The 14,728-nt window shown below is 40.5% G+C and overlaps 1 protein-coding gene across 1 annotated transcript in view; it reads right to left on the bottom strand.

Moving 5' to 3' along the window:
- Positions 1-14,728, bottom strand: part of unc13c (unc-13 homolog C (C. elegans)) — a 117,653-nt gene that overhangs the window by 11,545 nt on the left and 91,380 nt on the right. The window contains exons 20-28 of the mRNA XM_080885900.1: positions 14,489-14,585; positions 13,205-13,348; positions 12,898-12,975; positions 11,263-11,340; positions 7,448-7,536; positions 6,949-7,086; positions 5,942-6,065; positions 5,378-5,437; positions 977-1,057 (exon numbers count right to left, since the gene is read on the bottom strand). Of these exons, the coding sequence (XP_080742026.1) occupies positions 977-1,057; positions 5,378-5,437; positions 5,942-6,065; positions 6,949-7,086; positions 7,448-7,536; positions 11,263-11,340; positions 12,898-12,975; positions 13,205-13,348; positions 14,489-14,585 (889 nt within the window). The remainder of the gene's footprint in view (positions 1-976; positions 1,058-5,377; positions 5,438-5,941; positions 6,066-6,948; positions 7,087-7,447; positions 7,537-11,262; positions 11,341-12,897; positions 12,976-13,204; positions 13,349-14,488; positions 14,586-14,728) is intronic.

The following is a 14,728-nucleotide window of genomic DNA, read 5'->3' as shown; positions in this document are numbered from 1 at the left end:
TGGTTAATCACAGTTAATTCATGATTTAACAAGACAGCCAATTAATTTTTCACACAGAACCAGATAGGTTTGGATATCCTTTTTCCCTTAATCAATGAAATCATCATTTAAAAACTGCAATCTGTATTTACGTGGGTTATCTTTGTCTAATATAAACAAATTGTTTGATGATCTGAAACATATGCAAAACACTAGGAAACCAGGAAGGGGGCAAACACTTTTTCACACCACACCACTCAGCCATAGAAAACCCTGCCATGAATCACCTGGTGCACAACTTTTGTACTGATGCTAATGCTAGAAGAGGTTTGGAATGCTGCAGTTATTGAGTCAGCAGAGTGCTGGAAACTTTTACATACTAGCCTCAGCACTTAGCAACCCGCTCTCTTTATGTGGTCTTTTACTTTGTGGGTGAGTTACTCTGATTCCTAAATGCTTCCACTTTACAATAACACGACTTTCAGTTGATGGTGAAATATCGAGGAGAGAATAAATTTCACGAACCTACTTGTTGTTGCAGTGGTATCCTGTTACAGTACTGCACTTGAGTTCAGTGAGCTCTGTAGAATGACCCATTCTTTTCTGCCCTTTATGTTTGTAAAGACTGCATGGCTAGGTGTCCGAGTTCATACACCTACAGCAATTCAAATTACTATTTCATTCATGTACTTTATTATTTTTACATTTTGACAATATTTAATGTCATTATATATGATGTGGAAAAAATAAAACATAATCGGTAACCTTTAGTAAATCCATTTACAGTGTAAACATAGGTGCAAGTAGAGACTATAGCTCTTAAGACTAAAATGTCCAAAGCATGTCACGAGTAACAGAATTCCACACTCCTAGAATATGCATGTTTAAATCATTTGCATATCTCTGCTATGCTATGCACACCTGCTTTTCCTTTTAAAGGTCAAGTTTAGCCAGTACTGCCAACTGTATAATAAACAAACAAAAAAAAAAACCTCACCTTGATGGTGGGAAGCACAAGGTCCATGGCTGCGCACTGGCGTGGTGTCAGACTTCTGGCTTCTTCTCGGATGACATGCTCCTAGAGAGAGAGAGTAAAACACTGCAGTAAGCAAATACCATCACAAGTCACATTTGTTAACTTTGAATTTTAAGATGTATCTCCAGCAAAATGGTTATGACCTTAAGTGAGCCATAGTGCTCGTGATATAGAGCATTTACTGCTTACAAACCAGAACCAGTGCAAGTCATTTAAACTGTTTGTGATAAATTTAAACCTCGCTGTCTCACACCAACACACAAAAAAATCTATTTTAATCATGAAAAATGTTTTTGTCAATTCTAATTGGAGCTTTCATGACCCGTAAATTGATTGCTGTAAATAACTTCTGGCACTGCCTTATTTCTCAGGTGTGTACAGCTCGTGTGTACAGAAGCAAAAGTTTCATATTGGATGAGATTTAACTATTTAATCCACATAATCACACTGTCAGGTGCATGCCGATGGTGGTTTACTTTGAAAATGCACATCGCAATCTTGAGATGAAAGATGTGTGCATTCAGCTGCAATCATCATATGGTACAGATTTAATCAACCAAAAGTCTTTAAACAGAGCTACTGTGAGAGGAAATAGTTTAATCTGCATCAGTGCTAAGATGTTCTTTGGTTTTGATGCCAAAATTGCACTGGGTCACCCTCATTGTGTCTGTTCCAGCACTTTCTCCATCCAGAGAAAACAAAGCCATAGTGTGCCCCAAAAACACTGGAGGTTGCATGGAGGAAGATATCATGTTCTGATGGAGAAACTGTGTATGTTTAGATAGACTTTTTTTGCCATTTATTATTATATTATATTACTGTAATAATGTATTTATTTACTCTCGTAATTGAGTATTTCAAATAGAAATCTTCCTGCAAAATCCATGTAGTAAGCTGAGAACACACTACAAGCTGTTTGTTGTCAAATATTTGCTGAAAAAGATAAGTGCTGTGTAGAGCTGAGCACGGGATTTACAGAGGTCATAGGACATAGACATCAAAGTGGTCCTGCACACTGCATTACATTTTTCAAGCAAACTGTCAATCAGCCAAAGTGTTCTTCAACTGTTCCAGCGAATCTGAAAACATTACATAGTTCAAAAGTCACATCACTGCAATAGCAATTAGTCAGGGATTTACTTCGGATGTTAGATTGTGCAGGAAGAGTTAGACACATGCCTTAATATATTAACAGGAGAGAACAGAGCGAATGCGTACAGAGCCCAGGCTTATCCCCACCTGGGTCTGTCAGACCATCTCTCCCTTCTGCTACACCCAATATACACACAAAAGATCAAGAGCACTGGGATTACAACCAAAACCGTGAGAACATGGCCGCAGGATGCTATTCCGATGCTTCAGGACTGTTTCCACTGCACAGACTGGGATGTATTCAAGGTGCAGGACACTGACAATCGTGTCGCATTGGACAGTTACACCTCCACTGTCTTGGACTACATCTGTTTCTGTGTGGACAATGTAACAACTTGGAAACGATTCCGTGTGTTCCCTAATAATCCACCCTGGATGACACACGGAGTTCAACAACTTATTCGAACAAGGAACAACGCTTTCAAATCCGGGGACCAGGAGGCATACAGTGCTGCCAGGGCCAACCTGAGAAGAGGCATCAAGACTGCCAAGCAGCAGCACAGGAGGCGTATCGAGGCCAGGTTTGAGAATAACACAAACCCAAGGCAGGTCTGGGAGGGCATCAGGGCTATCACGGACTACAAAAGAAGAACACCATCACCCTCAGCCGACAGTTCTACTCTGGCTGAGGATCTAAATCTCTTTTATGCCCGTTTTGACAGGGAGAACACCGACCCTGTCCTGTCCCCTCTCCCCTCAACCGACCCTGCTCCGGTCCTGAGCACTCATGAGCTGAGGCGTGTGTTCCGGAGCATTAACACCAGGAAGGCGGCCGGGCCGGATGGAGTGCTGGGCCGGGTGCTAAAAGACTGTGCTGCGGACCTGGCGGACGTCTTCACCTCTATATATAACACCTCGTTGTCCTGTTCACTGGTACCATCCTGTTTCAAAGCAGCAACCATCGTTCCCATCCCAAAACAGTCAAATGTCACATGTCTGAACGATTTCAGACCTGTGGCACTCACCCCCATTCCCGCCAAATGCCTGGAGAGACTGGTCATTAAACACATCAGAGCTGCTTTTCCACCATCCCTGGACTCGCACCAGTTTGCATACAGGGAGAACCGGTCAACCGAGGATGCGATCGCCACAGTGCTGCACACATTACTGAAGCACTTGGAACACAGGAACACCTATGCACGGCTCCTCTTTGTAGACTACAGCTCGGCTTTTAATACCATCCGGCCATACAAACTCCGTCCCAAACTCCACCAACTGGGACTTAACTCCTCTCTGTGCAACTGGATTGTGGACTTCCTCACTAACCGTAGACAGAGTGTCAGAGTGGGTAAGAACACCTCTTCCACCCTTGTGGTCAACACCGGTGCCCCTCAGGGGTGTGTTCTGAGCCCTCTGCTATACACTCTCTTCACCCATGACTGTATTTCCTCCTGCGCGTCCAATCTCATTGTTAAGTTTGCAGATGACACTACAGTGCTCGGACTTATATCCAACAATGATGAGACAAACTATAGGACAGAGGTGCAACAACTAGAGTCATGGTGCCACGACAATAACTTGGTCTTAAACACCAAAAAGACCAAGGAGATCATTGTAGATTTCCGGAAGAGGGGTCATAACAACCATCTGCCTCTCTTCATTGGCAGTGAGGCGGTGGAGAGGGTGAGCAGTTTTAAATTCTTGGGGGTAACTGTGACCGAGGACCTGTCCTGGGGCAACCATATCACCTCAGTTGTACGGAAGGCCCAACAGCGCCTCTACTACCTGAGGAGACTGCGGAGCGCACACATTCCCAGATCTCTGATGTTGAACTTCTACAACTGTGCCATCAGCAGCGTTCTGACGTATGGATTTCTAGTGTGGTTCCCCAGCTGCACCAAGGCCGATCAGCAAGCACTCCAGCGGGTGGTGAAAGAAGCTGGCAGAATTATTGGAACAAGTCTGCCAGAGATCAGTAATATCTTCCCCACTCGCTGTCTGAGGAGGGTGCACAGTATCCTGCGGGACCAACATCACCCTGCGCGCCACCTTTTCCATCTGCTGCCCTCAGGGAGAAGGTACAGATCTATACAGGCCAGAACATCCAGACTGGCCAACAGCCTGTATCCACAGGCTGTGAGGCTCCTGAACTCTCTGCCCCCCTCTCACGGACAATAACCATATCCAACTTCTTAATAGCAATGAACTGGTCTGCATTGGTGCATCATATCTTTATTCTCTTCCCCCTCCTGCCCCCCCCCCTCTTTCTTAAATAGATAACTATCATATCTGATATCATATCTCACAGTACAATAATATTGAATGGGTTGCATTGTTGTATTTTGTCATGTTTCTCAGGTCTTTGTCTGAATTTCTACGAACATTATTGCTAAGGATTGTCTTATTGCATTGGAGTCACACTGGGTTAAATATGTACACTTGGGTTTTAAGGGGTATTTATTATTTTCTTCTTTTTTTTGGGTTGTATGGAAGCCCCAAACGCAATTTCATTGTTCTTGACAATGACAATAAATAAATAAATAATAATAATAATAATAAAAAAATGACATCAGAAAATGAAGCCTACATTTTATGACAAAAGTAAAAGAGCTGGAGATTATCAGTCATAATCACGAATAACAAGAGGATGATGAAGCACTTTAATACTTTTGGAGAACGACAGAAAAACGCCCATCTGTGTACAGATGATCAGTACCCAGATGTTGCCTCAAAGGACATCTGACGGAATCCCACACACAACACAAACATGAATTCGCTTAAAATTCAGCAGGGAAACACACATTACATTTGCAACTTCTGTGTGACTCAGAGCTAAAATACCTCTCAGAGGTATTGTCACACCCTAGTTATTAGTGAAACCACAGCACAGCCACTGATCTATCCAAATGCCTCACTAAATGGAGCTCGTGGGATTAGACATCCTCCAGTCACATCAGCAATTAGACACCTGCCCAGTTATGTAGCTCCAAGCTGTATTTCATGATGCCAAAGAAGAATTATCTTACAAGGTTTTTGTTCTTTTTATATTTCTGGACACTTGCATGTGTAAAATGTTGATCATGTTCAGCTGCGTGGTGAGATTATTTCTTTTGATTTGTGTAATTTATATTACATAAGCCATGACCACAAACATTTTTTCCAAATATAAGAACAATCCATCTTTAATTTAAGTCCCTTTTTAGACAATATAGGATTCAGACCAAACAGAGTTTATGTATTGTGATATTTATAAGCTCATTCATAAATTACCTTCAGTTTGGATAGCTGTCCCAAGTCCTTGGCAGCACTGAAGATCATCTGAGCTCCTTGCTGTTGGAGAAGCAGATACGGTTTCATCATGAACCATCGTATGAAAATATATTTTTGAAAAATGCAGCAGAAATTGTTAAAAGATTATCAGGTGATCAAGCTAAACAGAGTGAAGGGATAACTTATTGTTGCTGAAATTGGATTTCTAAAGTGGCATTGGGCGACATCTCAAACACTGTTTGACATGATGACTTTAAGATTTGCCTGGTTTGGGTGACAATAAAAAATGGGCTTAATGAGATACTCCTAAGATGAAAAATATTAACCAAGCTCTCACAAAAGGATTAGGAGTATGAAAAAACTTGTTCCACGTGCATAAAGATTTAGAGATGTCATGTTGCCGTGCTTCATCTTCTGTACAGTGATTTGTGTGCTATGAGGGGGCAGGAGAGAGCGGAACAGATGGAGGAAGAGAGAGAGACAGGTGCACAAGAGGAGGGAGGTGGAGGCCAAGTGAAGAGCTGAAAGAGGTAAGAGAGAAGGGGAATCTCACACAATACTCACACTCTGGTCACTCAACGGAGGCAGAACAATTGTTCTCTCGATTGTGTTCAGCACAATCTTCCAAAGCTCTTTGAGGACTCGTTTCAGCACTGTCTTCTCACAAATCTTGGCAAATAACATTAAACTGCAAAACAGGAAAGGAGGTCATGTGTCAGGTTAACACTTACAGCCCTGCCTCAAAACTAAACAAACATGGCTAAAGACTCCTACTAATGTCTTCATAAATATAATGATTAAATAAAGAAAAGAGGAAAAAAACAGCTGGGATTCAAAGAATAAATGCAGCAGCTTTATGATTTAATCTCACCCTATTGTGGAAGCAGGGTCTAAGAGACATGAGAAAGGATTTTGTATTTCCATATCATTAAGAGGATTCCCTGTAATACCCCACTGGCCTCAATGTTGATTTGACAAAAGATTGAGAACGATTCCCAGGGCTCAGCTAACCATATCAGAACACAGTGTAAAAACCCTCCAAGTAATAAATGCAGTCCTTAGGTTACTTTAGTAGGCAGTGATCGATAATGTGTCTCCTGTGTATTATACCCATTTTTCCTAGTATCAAAGTGGTCCCAACCAGAAATGAAATGATCAAACAATTGATCAGCATTGAGGAGAGGAGGAGAACGGATTTCTTTACAATCAAGGGTCTATTTTTCCCTTAATCTTAGTCTTAGGACACAACACTGTCTGAAAAAGGCAGCCCAAGGACTTAAATGATACTAAAGAAAAATGCAATGTCCTCTAACAATGTGCTGAACTGGCCAAATGAATAACACCAAACAATAACTTTCGGTATGTTAATGTGCGTGCTATATTTTTCTGCTTAACTTGCAAATGCTGTGTTTAAGGAAGTGTGATCTAGAGCTCCCTGGTTGGATTGCTTTTGTAGTTCTGTACTTGGATTAATGACATTTGCTGGAGAGGCTGGCACGTGCAAGTATTGTAAACAAAAGGACAAAATTGTGTTACACAATTCTTCTACCTTGTATTCAGTAGATACCCACTTTTTGTCCAGAAGGTCCATAAGAGGCCGGAGGACAGTCTCTGCGTCCATGGCAGCATTACTTCCTTTGGCTGGACCTTTCATCTGAACCAGCTCCTGGTTCATCTGCTTCACACAGTCCTCAATCACAGGCTTAAAACTGTGTGATGGAAACCAGAAATCCTTTGAATCTTTTTCTTCTATTTTTTTTTTAATGCTGCAGCAGTAAAAATTAACCATTTTGAATTGGTGCTAGCTCACTCCCGCTGTTCCTATTATATGACTGAAAAGGTGTTAAGAGCTGGGGTGACATTTGTTCATTTGGAAATGTTAAGGAACTTGCTGTGCTCACAAAGCATGGTGCACAGCAAGAGCGTGAGCCACTTACATTGTGAGCAAATGTCTGTCAATAACTAAGCAGCCATATAGTTCAATTTCTTTGACAGAACAAGACATGAATGAAGTCATTAACCATTTGAAAAACACCCCATGCGCGCATTTTGAGTAACACCAGTGCTCACCTGGAGCCAAACACTCCGCTGAGCTCATCCAGCACTGTGTTGAGTTTATTTTGCAGCTCCTTTAGCAGATCACTGGCCTCTGCATCCAGCTGTGAGTAAAAAACAAAAAAAACAAAAACCCAGTTATGGCATAATTACACACCATACACTAAACACACACTGACTAGAACTCGGTATCTCTGGAGGATGCCTCTAGTAGGGTGGGGGTGCTGGGGGGGATGGGGGCAGGCACAGAGGAGTGGTAACCTGCCTTGCTGGTGGCCTCCTACTCATTCTGCCTGCCATCTGTGGCAAACAGCGCTCTGAATACCAATGGACAGCTCACCTCCGAGCACTGTAACGATAACTGCCGAGTCATGAGACACGGTGTCAGCAAAGAAGCAGCGAGCGAGAGGTCTCTCAATGGAGAACATTTTTGTGCACTATTACACATGTTACAGAAGAGAGAAGATGCTGGGAGCCTGCTACATCTCTGGGATTTAAGCATTTGGGCATTTATACATACAGATGTTCTGATTCTCAAGACGTCTGACTGACGTTTTTCAGTTTTAGGGAGAAAAAACCTTTTTATGTTTGTTGCAATAAACAGGTGCAAGATTTATTTGAGAGTGAAAAGTTTATTTATTGAAATGTGGGTGTGTTTTGATTGATATCTATATCCCACATATCTATATGGTGACAGATGACAACCTTACAAATGAATAGCTTCCAAAGCCAGCCGATGCAAAATACATCAACACTTTTTTTCCCCACAACATTTACTGTACGCATGCATTTGTTGGCCATATTTATGCATGCGCATGTGATGAATGTATGCGCATGTTCATGTTCGCATTTATGTAATGTTTTGGACATGTTTTCATAAAATACATAGACAGACACTCGTGCTATGCTGCGTGCCAGTAACTAAATGTATGACTGCATCTGCTTGTCTCAGTGTTTGTGAGGCTCTGTACAAATGTTAGTGTTTTTGATGTTGTTCAGGCTTAGTGCTGAGATGGATGTTTGAGGTAAGGCACGGCACCACATGCACGACAGATCGTCACGTTATACCCGATAAGCTTAGCCATGGAGCCGCTCATCTCTCACATTCTAGTGGCAGATAGCTCAGCTGGGAAGCAGATGAGTAAACTAAACCTTTTATGGCTGTGGAGGAGACACGCCTCTATTTGTGGATTGATCGAAATAGATTTTACATCTGTGTGTTCACATGCACAAACATTAAGGCTGTTGTCACCTCAATGGAATTGATGGATCACGCTGACAAAAAGTAGTCTGCGCCCATAAAGATTTGACGTGTAATTTTTTTCACCATGTGTAACGTGATTAACGTCTTTTCATGTGATAGCAAAATAAATAAGTTTAAAAAAAAAAACTAGGTATTTTTTATTTTGCTTTCTCCTGGAAAAAGTTTCAGATCGGGGCTCTAATTTCTAGCCTGGCAGTCCCTGAAATTGAACAATATGTCTGGATAGGGGTGCTGGCAAAAAAAAAAAAAAAAAACATCCCAACACTGTTAGAGAAACCAAGGCAACTGTCACCTCCCAAGTGGAAAGAAAAGTCTACTCTGACTAATGTGTTATTCCTGATCCTGCAATCGAATGTCTACCTGCAGTCCTGACAGCAAGGCCTTCATTTAAAACCTGTGACATGCCAATTTAAAGATGTGGTGCATTTTCCTGGATACGATGTCTAGAAATGAATATGGGTACAATTGATAGATACTACTGCATTCTTATTTGAAGAAACTGCTAATGAAGTTTAGGGCAAATGTACACCAATTCCACCACAAGATTTCTTACACACGTAGTCTAAGTAGCCAGTGCATTTTTAATCTTGTCAATTAATCTTTACAGGAGGGAAACAAAATGTCTGGAAATCATGGAGCACCTGGTTTCTCCATGGCAACTGGTTTCACTTGACACTGAGTGGCATCCAGAGTCTTCCTGAGTGTACTACTCTCCCCTGGCTGACAGCCTATCAACTGCAGTCCAGCTCTGATTCCCCTTGCCTGTTTCAACAATGCAATATCTACTCACTGGCAGGTTGTTAGTCCAGAGCACCGTTTGTCCATAATGACTAACAATGCCAAGTAAATAAAGGCTTAATAAAATGCCATTTCTAAGTTGAGCGAAATACCCCAAATAAGTACTAATACTAATCTGGGGAGATCAGTCCATGATGAGTCCATAAATGGGCACTGTAAGAGATTATTGTTAATCTCTGTTATGATAACAGCTCTTGGTAATTACACTGGTTCTCTGGGAGTTAATTTCTGATACGGAACTCCTCTGTTATAAATAGAGGAGAGAGGAAACTAATAGGACACTTTCACCTGAAATAGACTTTGGCTTTATAATTAGCCAGATAAATTACTTGAGACATGCTTAAAAGATATGCCTGATCATCTATTACCAGTAGTTATTCACAGTTTTTGAAAGGAAGTTACGACTTCTCCTGTCACTATAATAATGGAGAGATCCGAGTGTAGATCTGCAAATATTTAGGCCATAGCAGCACCTCTGCTAAGGGCACAGCTGGAGAGATGTAAGTGTTTGGGAAGCTCATTAAACACAGTCTGAAAAATCCTGTCTAAAGCATTTTGAGGCTGCATCTTGGGGGATGGAAAGAGAAGATCAAAACCACAGCCAACAACTTAGTGAGCCCCTGACTCTGCTCTTTTCATCGGAGTAAAAAGGGGAGCAGTGAACTAAAATAGATATCACACTTCTAAATTTGACACGGATAGAAAAGTGGCAGACAGACCCCCAAAAAACCCCACGCTAAAAATAAAGATGGGATCAGGTGGTTTGAGCCACTTTCCCCAGAGAGCAGGGGATGGTGAGCTTGAGCAGCCTGTCCAGAGGGGTGATGGGTAATTCAGATTCCGTATGCTCTGTGGCACATGCTGCTGGAGGGGCTGAGGGGGTGGGGTGGGGTGAGAAGCGTACAAGCGTGAGGGGTGGAACGGGGGAAGAGGGTGTGCTTTTTTTTTGGTATTATTTGGTAAATGGTGAAAAGGGGTGCTGACAAATCCTACTACACACACCTTACAGAAGGACACAACCCCCTCCTCCTGGAGACAGAGAGAGAGAGCACAAAAAAGAAATGGGAGGAAAACAGAAGACACAACGACAGAAGACAAAACGCAAGGCAAGACAGGTGTTAGAAACTACAAAGAAACATGCAGGTAAGTCATAGGAATAAGTGCCAGCTGCTCCTCATGTTTGAATGACAGGTTGACAGGGAAAATATTCACCTGTGTTTCAGGCACAACACGGAGATTTTGGGGGTTTAAGTCAATACGAAAAATGTTAAGTCAACACATATTATACACAGGGGAGATTAGAGGTGGGGAACTATAGATGGAATACAAAGAAGGTACGAACAGTAGCAGACGTGGTAGTCGGAGGGGTGATCTACATGTCAGATAAATCTGTTAGCTGTCTGAACCTAGGTTAAGATTATTATTCACTTCCACTTCATATGGATATCATCTGAAATGATCATTTACATAATCACACCATACATATTTTACATTCGAGAACGGAGGTTTAAACTTTCAAATTAGCTGGCACCACCTGTGCTGAAGACACTTTAACAAGATACTAAATCCTGGCGATGCCGTTTTTTAGCTAACCTTGTGATTTCCTCTTCCTGGAAGATAACAGATTAAGGGAGTATTTAATTGTAATGATTGATATATATGAATAGATTGAGGGTTACAAGTCTTATTGAAATTGAAAGTGAATTGCCTCAAAACAGACACAGACATCACACAGAAATAGCATATAGATAGTTATGTAAGTGCACACCTGCTTGCCACCCATGGACTCAAACATCTTCTCCAGCTGGACACGAAGCTGCTGAATGTTGTTGAGAATGATGCAGGGCTGTAAAAGAATGAGAATGAATGTGACTACACTGTTTTGTAAAACACAATGTAACATCTAATGTGTCTAAAAAATATCTTTGAAGTTTAAATCCTGCAAAAAAACTAGCACATCAAATTTAATGGTTCCCAGATACTGACATAGTAATGTAGCAGTTTGCTGGATTAACATTTAACTGAAAACACAATGCATAATGTCAGAAAAATCACAGGGGCACTCACTGTAAAATCTACTTTTGATTTCCTGACACATCTACACAAACTGGCAACGTTTCTGAATGACATCAGCAGTCAACGGGGGGAAATGCAATCCGTACGCAACACAACAAAGAGAGAAATATCTACACCGAATGTGTCAGGTGGCAGCGTTATCGATTCTCCGCTCCACAAGAAGTTTAACAGATGACAGACATTAATCACAGTGCTCTTTATGGAGACCAAGAGTAACTCAGACAGTCACAGATTATATACGCTCAAAACAAAGCAAACAAACATAAAAACAAGACAGACATGAACTCAACAAACTACAATTATGATACTTGGAATAGAAAGTACTAAAATGATCATAATGTGGCCCACAGAAGAGGGGTGATTACTGTCTTTCAATCCCTAATGCAGCCAAAATTGTGTCTGTGGCAAAACATAATTTTTAGGGTTTATTTTTATAAGATTTATGAGCATATGAGATATTCTAAAACCACATATGATTATTTTCCACAGCTGCATAATTTTAGTCTGTGAAAAATGTAACATAAAATCTTTGGTTTACTGACATATGCACCGGATCTATGATGCAATTTAAATGTAAGAAAGGGCAAATAAATAGAATAACACAAATAAAAATCACACAAAACTAAAACTAATATGTTATTGTGAATGCACAATGTTCATATGTAAAACTAGAAAGTCTGACAAAAGCTAAGACAATTATAGGGTACATCCTTGGTAAAAAAATAAATAAAATTGTGTACTGTATAATATATGAGTTCTAATAAATTAGAGATTAGATTAGGTTAAATTTCTGGAACTATGTAACTTCATTCTTTTCATCAATTGTCATTTTAATTCTGTCTAGGGAAGGGACATTTCATGTTTTCGCTGGGACAGTTGTAATGAGCCTGTCAGCACTGTAAAGAAACATCTGCCTCCTCTGCGCGGAAACTGTGTGTTATCGCTCACTTCAACTTCAAAGACCACTGTGGATAATTAGGCCACTCACAAGGCTCTGTGTTTAGTCATCCGTCACATTAAACAATGGACAGAGAGCTCAGAAAATACCAATGACTTTTCCCCATCAGCTCTGGGCTGTGACATGAATAATTGCATCCCGGTTAATAAAGACACTTTGTTACGTGCATTAAGGAAGACAGGGCAGGGCTCTACATAGAAGAGTCTGCGCTGTTATTGCAAACATTTTTTACATAGTCTCCATGCCAACTGCTGCTAGAGACAGTAATCATAGAAACACTTTATTCTGACTTGCCATATTTGCACTTGCACAAAGAAACTCAACATAACCTTTCCAATTAGCATTTGCAGGCTTTGAGTGGGCACTTACCACATTCTCCTTATTCAAATACAAAGGAAAGTCCTTGGATATGATTGCAGCATATTGCAGAAGAACTTTGTTTATAGTCTGCGGGGATTGAGAGAGAGAGACAGTTTTCTAATTAATGACTGATGCTCTACTTGCATTTCTGTATGTCCAGAAGTCACTGAAAAACCCTAAACAGTTAAAGCCTCATAACTAGATCATATTAAACACAATAAATATACCAAAGAGTCTGCTTGTATCTAACAGTGAGTTATTATTCCCAGCAATAGTATTCAGGGTTCACTAGGGGGGCCTTTCCAAAGAGCCTGACCTTCGCAAAGCGGCACATGAAGTGAGCCAGAGCCTGTGGGTTTGGGCACTCCAGCTTCTTGATAATCTCAAAACTCTGGTTTAGCTGAGTGAACACATCCACCACAGAACAGGAAAAGAGGGCATGCTCTGAGGTTTGCTGGAACTGTTGAGACATGTTCAGACAAGGAAACATGGAAGGGAAAGAGAAAGAAAAAATGTCAGACCTTAAGACCTTTAGGCACCTTCATAATTGCCTGACAGTTGTATCTTAAAATGACAGATAATTAAAATGCTGAGTAAAGGTACTGATGATGTTTACTAATGACTGGGGATGCACTAATAACATGCCACATAACTATCTGAAATGCTTTCAAAAGACCATATCAATTTCTGTGGTTATTCAGTATACACATGAACTACAATCAATACATTTTAGGTGATTATGATATTTCATGAATTTAAAATTTAACTGCAACAAATAATGAGTAAACTGCCAAAATAAAGTACACGTTACACTTGATTGAGGAGTATGGACGCTGATGGGGAGTAGGAGGCATAGAGCTTAAATGGGCCTGCATCCAAAAATACTGCAGTTTCTACATATTCTCTAACATAGTGTTTCTGTTAAAAATATCTCAGTCATAGACACCATGAGTAGATAACAGAGGAATATGCTTCTGACTTCAAAAAGCTTGTAAAAAATCACAGAGGACACTGAAATACTGTTTTCAAAGGCTGTGCATAAACTGGGCTTGACATTTAAAACCTGGGAATCTACCCCTTTTTTAAGTTTTCCACTTGGGCAGGTTTAAATAAAAAACACTTTCACTATGCAGTTTGAAATATCAGAAAATGTTAACTTTAGCAAACAATATTCTGTGATGTTGATAGTAGCATTTGTAGGTGTTTATCTGGTTAATTGCACGAGATGAAATATATATCTTTTTACTCTGATAAACATTAACAAACAAGCATACAGACCTCAGTACACTGCAGTTGTTTTCTGAAGCTTTTTTCCATTTCCTTTCATTATTCTCTAAGATCATTCAGTGCCTTTCTTTGCCCTGAAAATCATGTTTTGTTTCCTGTTCATATCAATTTTTAATTGAAATTTTATTAATATTCCAATCAACTCTTAGAGCGAGGGCTGTTTGGACTGTGTGAAATTCCTTTTATCCTCCCATAACCTACTCAAGAGGTAAATTCAGGCTAAACAGGCCGTCCTTGTGAATAAACATGCAAGTGGCTTTGGTGAGTTAATATAAAAGTTATATATTAAGAACTAATTCAATGCTGTACTCACTCCATCTTTCTTGTCCCTTTCCAGCGCTCCATTGAGGAAATCCATAGCAACATCTTCATTTTCATCAAGCCACTGAATGACAAATGGCTCAAACCACCTAAAACAAAAAAGCCTTTTTTCATTAAAGGATCAAACTGTAGTTTGGGGTTTCTTTGCATTATACAGAAGTTATTCAGACGCAGAGGGCAAGAGATTTTCATATATAAATATGGGGGAATCAATTGAAAATGATTGTAGTGC

The sequence above is a fragment of the Rhamphochromis sp. 'chilingali' genome (genome assembly GCF_963969265.1).
Source record: "Rhamphochromis sp. 'chilingali' genome assembly, chromosome: 6".
Taxonomy (NCBI): Eukaryota; Metazoa; Chordata; class Actinopteri; order Cichliformes; family Cichlidae; genus Rhamphochromis; species Rhamphochromis sp. 'chilingali'.
This window is presented reverse-complemented; position numbering and strand designations above follow the sequence as displayed.